The 12,984-nt window shown below is 47.0% G+C and overlaps 2 protein-coding genes and 1 non-coding gene across 4 annotated transcripts in view; 2 read left to right on the forward strand and 1 right to left on the reverse strand.

Annotated features, from left to right (window-relative positions):
• The first annotated feature begins 2 nt into the window (after positions 1-2).
• Positions 3-73, forward strand: TRNAG-GCC (transfer RNA glycine (anticodon GCC)). The gene has a single exon. It is a non-coding gene; the product is annotated as a tRNA-Gly (tRNA).
• A 3,485-nt stretch (positions 74-3,558) lies between these two features.
• Positions 3,559-12,952, reverse strand: CIAPIN1 (cytokine induced apoptosis inhibitor 1). 2 transcript variants are annotated; one of them, XM_085315204.1, is made up of 9 exons: positions 12,852-12,952; positions 9,612-9,787; positions 9,161-9,313; positions 7,701-7,774; positions 7,125-7,293; positions 6,845-6,918; positions 6,426-6,541; positions 5,500-5,569; positions 3,559-4,869 (listed from the first exon to the last, which is right to left on the reverse strand). In XM_085315204.1, exons 2-9 carry the CDS (start codon positions 9,766-9,768, stop codon positions 4,759-4,761), a joined length of 924 nt encoding a protein of 307 aa, XP_085171330.1. In that variant the 5' UTR covers positions 9,769-9,787; positions 12,852-12,952; the 3' UTR covers positions 3,559-4,758. The 2 variants fall into 2 exon arrangements, with proteins under 2 accessions (XP_085171330.1, XP_085171329.1); XM_085315203.1 differs by having other exon boundaries at positions 12,857-12,933.
• The window catches only part of COQ9 (coenzyme Q9), a 9,985-nt gene continuing 9,172 nt past the window's right edge, over positions 12,172-12,984 (forward strand). Inside the window, exon 1 of the mRNA XM_085315217.1 lies at positions 12,172-12,176. Coding sequence (XP_085171343.1) covers positions 12,172-12,176 — 5 coding nt within the window. The remainder of the gene's footprint in view (positions 12,177-12,984) is intronic.

The following is a 12,984-nucleotide window of genomic DNA, read 5'->3' on the forward strand; positions in this document are numbered from 1 at the left end:
TGGCATTGGTGGTTCAGTGGGAGAATTCTCGCCTGCCACGCGGGAGGCCCGGGTTCGATTCCCGGCCAATGCAGCTCTGCTTTTCCTCTGCCCGTTGTCCCCTGGCCCCCTGCGCTCAGCTAATCGCGTTCCTGTCTAAAACACCGTACTGAAGGAGAAGAGGTGCAAAGAGCTGCTGTGGTTGTTGGCTTTGGCCCAGTTTGGCCGCAGCGAGCAGCTGGTGCTGGAGCGACAAGCTGGCCGTGAAGAGGACCGGGCGTGCTCGAGCSCAGCCGCTGGAGGGAGGCAGCAGAACGGAGATGCCATCAAAGAAACCTGAAACACGACTCGAGCCTCGAAACAGCCTACGCAGAGCGAACCAGGGGGAAACGCACGCATCCATTCACCTGCAACAGGCGCTCTCAAGGTCCCGTGCAACTCCACTTTATTGCAATGCTGCATTTATTAAGTCTGATGTCTTCCTGAGATTCTGCAGCTGGAGAAAAGCCCAGGTCTTARCTGTTTGTGCTGTGCAATTGGAAATAGCAGGAGGTGAGGATCAGCATGGAGAAATACGTGCAGCAGTCCTGGTCCAAACGCCTCAGTCGTGTTCCCTTTCTTCCCCTCACACCTCCGTGTGTTACAGAGGCAGCCCCCGAATCCCGTCTCGATGCGGACGGGAGCTCCCCGGCTTTCCTCAGCACTCAGGGCGAGCGGAGCTGCGCAGCCCTCGTGCTCGCCCAGAGCCCCGTCTTACCGCTCCAGCCCCCATCCGCGCCCAGCGGGCGGCACGTRCCGAAGGCCACGGGCTGCGCTGGACCTGCCGGTGAAAGGGAGTCCTCCCGTCGCCTGAAGGGGAGACCAGACACCCGTCTCTCAAGGCAGAACTCGAAGAAAACGAGGAACGAGTCCACAGCTGCCATCGTTGAAGACAGGCAATAACTTCCCAYGGCTTAACTCAGTAATTTGTTGATACCAAGATCTTGATTTGCAACCAGCGCATGGCAAAAAATATTATTTTCCAATTAATAATGCATTTTTACAGTACAAAGAGAAGTCTGTTAACTATAAATACGCAAAGCAATGAGCATTCACCTCACGGATCTCAATTCATAAATCAGGGAGAAACATTAATTTGCCTGTTCGCGGATAACGGCGGCCAATTATTCAGCYGGGAAGGCAGAGCAAACACCAGTTAAAGGCCAGGCAGCTTTTGAGAGAAGGGTGCCGTGGGCCGGGAGCGCTCTCCGCACGGAGGGCTTCAGCATCCCCCAGGGGTACGGAGGGGCCGCAGGGCTCCCCGRCCACGTYCCCCACGCGCTGTCGGCTCTCGACRGGTCCAGCGGGCTCTTTTTCATTTCCACTGCTGCTCCCTGCTCYGGATAGGTTGAAYTGAGAAAAAAATATATATATATGGRAGCAGCGGAAGGAAGTGCCTTTGACTTCCTAACTGCAATTCCCTTTGGGGAGCTGGGTTAGAAAGGTTAATACACCCAAACGRGGTCATTAGGACTTTGTCAATATGTGACAAAAACGCATGAACCTTTTCTAAGGCCAGCTCGCAGCAACCTGCAGCGACACGGAGACGTTGGCCTGGCCAGCAACAGGGTCGGCCCTCTGTGCAAAGGCCACAGGAGGCCTGGCTCCAGCCAGCCACTACCCCAGGAGGAGAGCGGTCCACACGCTTGGGAAAAAAACACCTCAGGAAAGACTAATGCGGTCCTAAGAGAGGGCAACGGGCAGCGCAGGGGCTGGGCCGGACCTGCAAGGCAAGGTTTTCTCAGTCCTTGAGACAGCACGCTTTTCCCTTGCCAATCCTTCCCAAGTCMCCGCAGAACACCCCCCCCGCGCCCCTCTGTCGGCCTCCCCACAGCCTTCCCAGCTGCGAGGGAAGGAGAACTTGGCCTCAGGTCACTCAGCTCCTGGGGACAAGCCCCATCAGCCTCCAAGATGCACGGTGGGCGGCCAGAGATCRGGACTGGGACGGAAGGACGAGAGGGAAGGCAGTGTGCCTATAGTAGACACTTGACTAGCAAAGGAAGGGGACTAAAAGGATAAATATTCATCAAATTCAGCYTGAGAGTACCATATTCCCACCTGAAGGATGTTCCACTGCCAAACTCCATCCCTGGTTGAGGGCCTCTCAAATAGCAAGAGGAGCAAGTAACACTATTTAAAGAAGAAAACAAGATTATACGGCCTAAACCATGATTAACTGAACTCAACAGCTTGTGTAAATTCCAGCTGAGTGAATCATCACAAAAACAAAAGCCTCTGTTGCTTCCTCCCTCCGTTATCTTATTTACTCCTGAAGGGAAAGCAGAACTTGGCTCAAGGACTATCTTTATCTGGGACCTCTCACATGGAAACATTCAGCTCATTTAATCCAGGCACTGAGCAGTTCTGTCTCCAGAAAGGGCACTGCCCTCCTGCTGCTCCGGGAAATGCAGCATTGCAAAGGACTTCAGCTCCAAAACTTTGGAGACCATTACAAACTTCAACACTCCTACCCAAGACCACCAGTTTAGCCACATTGAGCTAGAAAATGCCTTAATGTCTCTGCTTTAACATGTTTTCATTGACCAGTGGGTTGCTATGGCCTTTGAGGCAGGCTGTGGTCTGCTGAGCAATGCAGAAGCCTCCCCCGCTGAAGGCGTAACCCCAAATTCCAGCTCAGTTCATGCCCTGCATCAGGACAAATGACAATCCCAGCCTTGCTGGTATGAGGTAGACTGCCATCCTCGTTTCACTCTTTAATTACCAAAAGAAGAAAAGAATCCCAGTCATTCCTTTTCTGCACCCCTTGGCATCTTACACCTGTTTTTCCAGATACAGCCACATTTCTCTTGACCACAGCAGAGATCCTATCTTCAGCTGCCAGTAAAATTGAAAAGAAAAAAAAAAGTAATAATTTTAAAAGSTTCATGGAGGTTTTTACCCATTTTGTTTGATGACAAGACAGGCGCGCTAACAGATCTGTGGGATACGTTTATCACGAGATCGGTGTCTCCATGGAAATTGCCATTCCCATGAGCAGAGCCAAGGATTTAGGAGCAGGGCGAGGAACATGTTCCATGAAAGCTGTGCTCTTGCCAGGGGGTAGCCAACACATTTCCCCTGTATTTACAAGCACTTCGGAAGTCACTGTAGCCTCCCAGTCCCTCACATTTACCTCCAGCTCCAAAGTACCAAGTGTAACACAGCAGTGTCTACTCCTGATCCATGCAGGGTACCTTCCACACCTTGAGGTTTCCTGCACACTCATTCCTCTCCCTGTAAGCCTGGTTCTCTTAACTTTGAGAAAGCCTCTTCCTGAAATTAATACTGAATTAAAAAAAAGAGGGAATCTAAACATCTTGATTCTATTCTTTCTAATGAGTACCATGTATTCGAATCATACTTTCAGTGGAACAATTTTTTTGTAGGAGAATTTCAAGATGTACTGTGTAGCCCAACTTTTTAACTGCTCCAGAAATAACAAACAGACCCAAGCTCAGATTAAATGAGTAAAATGAGTAGAGAGTGAGGAGGAAAAAAAATAGAAAAAAAAGAGGAGACATGTTTCAAACGCCACTAACGCCAGTTTTAAAACAAATGCTTTATTATTGGTCACCTTTATTTTAAGAACAGAGCCTTTCGTCCCAACAACCTGCACGAGTTTGTTGTGTAACTCAGACAGCATAGTGGCAAGAAGTTACACTCTGTAGAGTGGCAGTTCCAGACAGAGCAATCCTCTTTCGAGATGCTGGATTTGGCTTTCCCACCTTTCCTTCCCTGAACAGGAGAAAGCCTGGCACAGAACRAGAACAGCTCTCTCATCCCATACCCGCATGGATGCTTCACTAACAGTAATTATGCAAATAAATAAAGACCTGTCAATATCTCACRGAGAGGAAGCAAATAGTGACCACAGATCATCCAGAAATTAAGTTATTGCTATATTCTCTCTTATTGGACACTGTTAAGTAACTYAGTTTGTAACCACCAGAAGAGATAACAGTCTTAGATTACCCTTGTGCCCTTACTGGTTCATGCTGGACGGAAAGGTGTGGGGGAACAATGCAGGGATCCTATTAAATCCTTAAGGGCAGGAGGTTTCTCAATCTGAGTTAATCTTTTTCATTCTGATGGAAACAGAGGGCGGAATCACCTGCAGGCTCCCAAAACACTTGGAAATTCATCACGCCTGCCAAACTTTGCAAAGGAGTTCCATGTACACCGTGTATCACTAGGTGTACTTACTACTCCTGACTTACAACAGGAGCTGCTGAGCAACCTTCACGTGGCAAGGAACAGCAGGTTCAAATTTCCAAGAGGGCAGGAGCGCAGTGTCACCTTGAAAGCTAAGCCAGAGCTGCTGATTGACCAGGGATAATTATGGCAAAGAGCAGCACGCAGCAGGCAATCAATAGCAGGAAGTATCAATGAGGCTCCTGCCACGCACACGTAAGGTCAGCTTGACACTCAATTCCACTTCCCTCTCCTAGTGGGACATGCTGTGATGGCCAGTGTCTCAATATCAAGTCAAGCCACCTAAAACAAGCTGTAACATTAAGTCTAATACATAGGAGACCACCTGTCAACAAAGATTATCAGATACCCCAGGGCTGATTAYATCTGATGAGCTCACAGCAGTGTCAGTGCCCATAGTGTCCCTCCTCATGAAGAGTATTGGTTGGAGAGCATGAATTTGAGAAGATGAAGAGGACTGCAAGAAGCTCTGCATCTCAGACTGATGGAAAAGCAGGGAGTCCTTTGCATGACACTCAAAGATATCTGTTAGGCATCATGCAGCTGGTTCTCTTTCAGAAGAATCTTCTCTCCAGGTTTGAATGCTGGCATCCCCAGGTAAGGGCAGCTGGCACAGCGGAACGCATCTCCCAGGTAGCACTGGCAAGAGAAGGAAAAGCATTTTCTGTTTAATCAAAAACCATGGGCAATTTTCAGCTCTCTCCCATTGTGATATGGTTTATCCAGCTAGAGAGATGATCCACATCTCAGTACGTATCAGCACAGAAACCACTTCCCCTCTGCCTGCTCTCAACACATGCTCGGTGAGGTCTGTTAGTAGAGCTGCACAGGGCCCTGCACTCACATGAAAGAAGCCAGTTTCCACCACAGCCCCACAGGAGGGTGGCATCACCCAGATGCTGCCAGGTGCTGGGCTTCAGCAGCTCCCTAACCACCACCAAGTCCTCCTGCACTCCCATAAGGCAATCTTCAACGAGCAAATTGCTGATTAGCATGCCAGCAGGTTGGTAAAGGTTCACTGTTCACTCTGCCTCCTGTATGGGTGGTGGTGTGCTGTAACAGACAGCACACTGATAAGGAGCATGTGGGCACAGGGCAGCAAACTGTTTTAAGAGCCAAGACAAGTAGGACAAGAAGCTGTGCGGAATCTGTATGGGCAGCATTTGAAAACAGAAAGCCAGCTTAGGGAGCGGTCACTCAAAAACACAGTTCTTAAAATACAGATTGTACAGTACAAACCAGAGTACAGAAACAAAAGTGATCATTTACATTTCCACAGGCAGATTTGGGTTGTGAGCTCTTCTTCTCTTGTTCCAGCTCTTCAGCTAAGCCACATGTGCTGTAGAAAATAATAAAAAAAGTTACTTGCATCTTTCTGCTTAAAGGTTATGAGTCATCGATACCTGTTCCAGCCCTGCTCCCGCACAACAGGTAACAGCCCTCATTCTGTCGCAGGACACAGCTGATACCAGGAATTTCACGTTATTTACAAACCATGTTGTCAGAGAATAAGTGCTAAAGTACATTCCTCTGGTTGAAATAAATTGAAAAAATGAGTCTAAAGTACTTGGTGATCTTTTTAAACCTACACGGATTATTTCTTCTGGAAATCTGAGAAAGAATCAGGATTTTAGTGAAAATGATACAAACTGTGCAGCTGTCCTCTACCCCATGACCACGCCATCACTACCATGAGAACAACGCAGTAATTTCTAGCAGTTTCAGTGTAGCTAGCCAAATGGTGAGAGGAAGATACTTTTAGAATTACCTTTCTGTACYTGGATTAACTTTTTAACATGAACTGCTTAATTAAAAGTGTTTTGGTTTTTAGTAAGATTTAGTGAATGGTTAGATTGGTATTGTTAAACCTCCACAACTCTTCAAATAAAGCAAGCCCTAAGGTCTTCAAAGGACAATTAACATGCTGGACACTTTAAGAGTAAGGCAAAGCAACCTCACCTGGCCAGCATTTCTAAATTCAGTACCTTAAAAAACAACAACAACAACAAAACAAACAAACAAAATCTTACTGTATTTGGACTTGCATTCAGATTGCTAAGATAAAAATAGATACGAACCAAATGAGCTTGCTTTGAAGAGCAGAAAGTGCTACAATATTTTTAAAAATGGTGCAGCTCTAGAGGTTCAATATTACTGTTAAAGAGATTCACCAGTAAGCTAATCCCAACACTGACCAGTTCTTGCAGGCTTTCTTCTTGCCCATTTCTTTGCAAGATGGAGCTCTCAGGGATGATGGATCTGGCTTCTTCAAGTCCTCCGAATCCAATAGCTCATCTGAGTCCAGAAGATCCTGGAAACACACAACAGAAGAGAAGAGACAGGAAAGGGATTGTCAGTATATAACGACATTGCTGCATTACATTAAAAAAATGTACTACTTGAATAGCATTAACTTTGAAGTGCTGCAGCCCTGCACTCTTATCCACACTCACTGCACCTCTGGGGACAGTAGCAGCAGAGAAATTTTGCCCTARGGATATTGTTCTAGCTCTAAAGCTGTAAAGCTTGCCAAGTGGTGTGGCTGAGACCATCTAGAGCAGGAAAGAACAGAAGGGAGAGGGAACAGCAAAACTTCACAAATAAATGTAGATACCATCTCTTCATCATTCATATCGTTGGCAGAGAGAGTCCACAGCTTAGCAGTTGCCGGGTCCACAGAGGGCTTTCCTGGAGCCAAAACAAAGAAAAAGGTGGTGGCTACTCCAGTCATTTTCCTGTCTACTCCCAATAAATGGAAGTCAAACAACTCTGGAAAGCCTCACTCTAAGTTTGTACTTCTTACCGTAGCACTCCCAACCCCAAAACTGTCTCGCTATTTCAAGAGATGCTTGCCACTTGAGAGGCAGGCAATCCAAACATTCCCCATTTCTTACCTGAAGRACCAGGTTTCTTGGCAAAGGAAATTCTGAGCTGACTTGAGGATCCCACTTCAAAGTTCGGTTTCCTGCCTTCTAGCTGAACAATGAGGAGGTCATTGCCTTGGTATCCCAAATGCTCTCGGACCGACTGGGCCTCCTCTGGGGTCAGAGGTTCCTTTTGCAGCTGCAATGCAAGATCTTGGGTTAACCTCATGCAGAGCCACCCTGTTTCAGTGCCCAGTCCAGAACTGCTTTGATACATTTCATTAGCTGTGACTGGTTCCCTTTAGCTCTGGCTACCCATCCCCTATTGCAGAGGGTGAGTCAGTCCCAGCCGCAGTGTAACAGAAAGAGTTGCTCAGTGTGACACCAGACAGCAGTCACAATAAGAGACCGGTTCCTTTTAATTTTCAGCCCTAAAGAAAACCTTATTTTTGCACTAAGTTTTTATGTCAAGCAGTGTCCGCRCATATTTACAGCAAACCTGAGTGGCTAAAGAGCTAATATATAACAAGTCTTTCAGAAACCCCTGATCTACTTCTCGGGATAACAGCATGAGGGAATTTCTTAATGTAGTTAATACACACACACCTCCTTCACTTCTACCAGCCCAGAGAGGGTCAGAGCTGTAGGGAGTTTGGCTGCTGTCTTGATTTTGCTGTTTTCTGGAAGACACAAAAGCAGGAGGTAAGAAGAGGGAAGATTAAAAATAAAGGTCATTGAGAAACAGGCATGGTGCTTGAAACACAGAAGAGCAAGAACTTTGTAAGGAAGCACCCAAGCCAACGTTTTGGTTTAAAATAGGCCCTCTTCAGTTCATAACAGGAACAAACCAGAACAAAGAGTCAGCAGCTTGTTCATTAGAATGGCCTGAGGTTACAAAGCTAGTTCTAGCTGTTCTATATATGCCAAAACCTTCTGAACCCAGCTAACACCCATTTAAAAAACCAYCTCCCTCCTAAAAACATTTTAACGTATTAAAGTGAATAACTCCTGAAGTTTTCAAAACATGGACTACTACATGAACATTATCTTCAGAAACATAATATTCAAGAGCTCATTCTAGAAGGCAAAGGATATTAATCGTTGTTTAAATCACAAATTCATAACAGGCCTCTTCCTTTGGGCACAAAATAGCCTTCTCACACTAGTCTCACTTGTACTTTATCCTAAGTCCATCAGATTCCTGCTTGCCAGATAGGACTTTGGAAACAAGAAACCCCCTCTACTCCTGACCTTGCATGGTCATTTCTGAATCCCAGAAATGTTCCCCCTGTAAGGTACTACCAGCACTACAGAGCCATTACTAGTTTCAATACATTGGCCAATCTTTTTAACCTCAAGGAGAAGCTTTCTGCTTCCAGTTAAATCACCTTGTAGATTATGCCAACAAAAATAGAGAGTCAGCATGGATGCTCCTATTCTTATCAGATAGGGAGTTATTTCCCCCTTTCAGCCTAAAGCAACTCACTACACCAACGTTTGAATGCAAGCCATGCCTAAGACAGAGAAACAATCTTGTATCCACCTCCTAGTGTATTTCTCCAGCTGTCCTATGCAAYACCTGCAGGTGCTCTGGCTTCACTCTTAAGACTTAGTCCACACATTTCTACCTTTTTCTGGGTAACACTCTCAGCTGACTTCTGAGACAGTCTCTCTCAGCATTTGTTGCTAACTCGTTACATCTAAAGGCACAGTACTTTTCTCAGGWCACCTATTTTCAAAATCAGTTCAGAAGCTCTTCAAAAATATGACACCTGTAGCAATATTTAACTCTACAAGCTCTAGCAGAAGAACAATGTCCGTGAACTTTTCTGTGTGGTTTAGGAACAAAACTGTACTTTCGGGAGAAGGAGAATCCCTGTAGACATCTTGGATRGCTACCAACTTAAACACAGGATAAAAACATTGCTATTCAGGTTAGCGTGYAAGGAGAATGGAAGTCTTTATTTTGAATGTCAGTCAGCGTTCCTGCTCCTTTCATTTTGGCCTAATCCTCACAAGAATTTCTTTGRTTAGTTTGAAAGCAGAACTGATGCAGATTCTCTCACCTGATTCTGTAACCACCRGTTCCTTCAGGAGGACACGGCCCCCTGGCTTAAGTATCCGAGCTATTTCTGCCAGTACATCTGCGCTGTGCTGAACTGTACTACCTGGCACCATGCCAGAGAGAATTACATCGAAACTGGACTCCCCATGAGCCGCTGAAAAGAGATACAGATGTAAGGTGATACAATTTTATATACATACATACACACACTCTTGCTTAATACATCAGTTTCACCCCCTTTCCACATCTCTCATGCTTGTGCACAACAGCAACAGCTGATTAAAGACACTAGTTATGAGAAGCATGAGTAGGGTGAATCACCTTCTTAGCTGTATGTAAGAGTTAGCTTCTGGTGTCATTATTCTGAATGTAGATCTACAAACCAGGGCAGCTCACAGAATGAAAGTGCCCTCTCTATTCAGAGTAGAGAAAAAACAAAAGATCATTCTTACATTGAGACAGTTGGTTAACGTTTTCCACGGACACACGGATATCAGCTCCCACCAGCGCTTGAATTCTATCCACCAAATCTTTCAGCGCCTCAGCTGGTGAGGAGGTGTCCCAGATGATGGCCACACGCTGGCCGGGTACAATTCCATATTCCCCCATTTCTACAGCAGCACCAAGCCTGGCAGGGACAGATAGGAGAAGGGGTGGTGAGGGAGAGATGGACAAGAATGAGACAGAAAGTGATTAAGGGACTGGAGTTCCTCTTAAATGAAGAAAGGCTGAGAGAGCTGGGGCTGCTTAGGAYGGAGGAGGCTCTCGGGGAACCTTATCAATGTGTATAGATCTCTGATGGGAGGATGTCAAGAGGATGGGACCAGACTCTTCTCAGTGGTGTCCAGTGACAGGAACGAGAAGCAATAGGCACAAAACAAAACACAGGAAATTCCAATTGAGCACAAGAAAACGCTTTTACTGTGGGAGTAGTTGCCTAGAGAGGCTGTGGAGTCTCCATCCTTGRAGATGCTCAAAACCAACTGGATGCAGTCCTGGGTAACCTGCTCTAGAGGAACCCTGCTTGAGCAGGTGTTTGGACCAGATGATCTCCAGAGGTTCCTCCCAGTGCCAGCTATTCTGTGATTCTTTGAAGAAGGCTAGGTGCCAAGAACACCAGAAGAGCTTGGCAGTGGGAGYGTGACTTAATCCACAGAGTATTGCCTTCTTGTAATAAATGGGATTATTTTCAGGAGACAGACAGCACAGAGTTTCCACAAGCTGGGTGTTAATGCAGCATTAAAATGTGTCTACATTTAAGAGCATAATTCAGTTGCTCTGCAGTTAGAAGGCCTGCTTCTCAGGGACACTGCAAGCCTTGCTTAAAACAAAAAACAAATAAACAAAAGAACACACCCTTACCTACTTTTCTTAAAGATTTAAATAAAGATTTACACAGGATTTCTAGAATTCCAGACTAGSGATAATTATTTGACGTTAAGCACTAGCTTGCCTCTTCTGCTCCAAACATGACTCAGTGGGTGTACATTTTCACTGCCCGTGAGAAACAGTGAAATGTGACAGGCTTGAGAAAAACCGTCTCTGCACCAGTATTTTAATAAATACCGTATTTCTGATGGAGTGCAAAGAAAATCTGCATTACAAAGGTATCATTTATATAGCTTAACATAAAGGTACCTGCACTTACAGATGCACAGACTACCAAAATAAAAGCCACCTGTGCTGATTACTGAACAGGTTACMTAGCCTCTTATTTCACTCATCCAGTCCAATCTACTTCCTCTGTAATTTAACACAACCACGGGGAACAGAGAGCACTGGAGAGAATACTAGTTGCACATTGTTTCTTCCAATTTGATGTGAGCTACATGCTTGCTTTGGAAGAGCCTGTTATATGTAAGCTCTTTTGGGCATCCAAAATCATTGGGCATCCTGGCTATCTACTGGAATCACTGTGCATCCTGGAGTTCCAGAGTTGGGTCTTCCCCTTGCAATATCAAGTCGCAAGCTTTCAAAGTAGCCTCACAAACAAAATATCTCAGTAGGTCCCAAACAAAATGTCACAACAACCACTTTTAGTCAGAGCCCAAACTGCATAAACAATACCAGTCTGCATCAACCCCTGGAAATATAATCAGAAGTCAGGAAGCTWCCAGAGACCTCAAAGACATGATTATAGTTTGCCCGCAGTTAGTTTAATGGCTAGGAATGACTGTAGGACACACAGAATAAATTCTTGATAGGGCCATGGGTGAATATTTTTCATTTAAAATGCAAGGTTCTGTGTGCAAGCCTACAATCTCTTTGTTCTTTCAAGTATCTCCAGCTTTATAATACAACAACCTGGCTTGCTTAACCATCACAAAGCTTGACTTTGTCACCATGAATAAGGTGAGCACGAACTTTCTTCCACCATGAGCAAGGAGGATTCTTGCCAGCTACGATTAAGTTTCTTGGAGCCACATTAGGGAGGCTGTCCCAGGACTGGATACACGGTATGCTGGGGGGGGGTGGAGGGAGGGAAGTCCTTATCTTAATTTCACATAYGTTTAACAGCCCTTGAAGCTCAGGACAGATACTCCCCAAAACAGGGTGAGGAAAGAGTTTTAAACAATATTGGAGGTTTCCAGCTTTGACAGTTTAACAAATCTTCTGTTCTCAAAGATACCCTGTGTAGCCCATCAAAACTGCAAACCAAGAAGGTTCTAGTGACCAAAGGCTCRGTTCAGCGCAGCAGGCAACAACCAAACTGGACCTTCAGTTGCTGAATATTTTAAATACAGTCCCTCACGCAGAAAGGGAACACTAAACCTTTAAGTCAAGGAGGCAGAAACAGTTTGTAGGGACTTGGAATTAGCTACAYGAAGAAATGTCACTGCAGAGCTGAAAAGCAAGCATTTGAATAAATGGTAATAAAACCCAATTTCTCAAGGAAAACTGGAAATATTCCAGTTCATTTTGAGAAAGGAGGAGACACAGTTAGTAGATAAGTGACCGGGTTTTCACTTCTTGCTAGTCTGACAAGCAGTTAAAGCACCTGGGAGCTGCACAATGACGTGAGCAACATTATCCAGGTTATTTCTTTGACTTGCACCACAGCAGCTACACGGTCAGGACAAGCCTTGGAGCCTCTCATTCCCAAGGGCTTCYCTCCAAGCCCAGCTCTCTCACCCGTCGCTTCAGACAAAGGCCTAAAGTCTTTGATCTCAGGCCACTTGACCTTCCCAACATRACGCTTTGGGTAGATTAAAGCTTCAGGGAGGCTGCTGGGAGGGGCAAGGAGCTCTCCTTTGAGGCTCTCACTATCTCTTTGAAGGTATAACCAGCCGTGTTCCTCAGCAAGGAGCTCGAGCAGATTTTAACCGCCTTAAGAGCGGTCACGTCGGCGCTTCGGGGGGGCCCGACGCGCCCGGCAGCACCGCGCCGCTCCTTCCGCCAAGGACACGAGGCCTCCGCAACCGCAGAAGGGAGGCGGCGGGTAGAGACGGGAGCGCTCCGGCCCGGGGAAAGCGGCTCGCCTGTCGGGGCGGCGGCGGAGGGGCCGGCGGGGCTCGACCGGGGAGGAAGGGGCCCCGCACACGCACCCACCCCCACCCCCCGGCGGCGGGACCGACGGAGGGGCCGCGCCGCAGCCCGTCGCGCGGGGGGGAGGAAACGCAGGGGTTTGCCGGAGGGCGCCGCTGCGGAGGGGCCCCGGCCCCGGCCCCGGCCCCGGCCCCGGCCCCGCTCACCTCACCTCAGCGCCGCGCTCGGCTCCGTCTGACGGCGTCACCCCGCCGGGCCCGCCCTGCGTAACGTCATCGCCTCCTGCCCGGTTCCAAGATGGCGGCGGCGGCGGCAGCGAGCAGCCTGCGGCGCGCGGGC

This window comes from Rhea americana, unplaced genomic scaffold (assembly GCF_003343005.1).
Source record: "Rhea americana isolate MKP2758 unplaced genomic scaffold, rheAme1 scaffold_421, whole genome shotgun sequence".
In the NCBI taxonomy this organism is placed as follows: Eukaryota; Metazoa; Chordata; class Aves; order Rheiformes; family Rheidae; genus Rhea; species Rhea americana.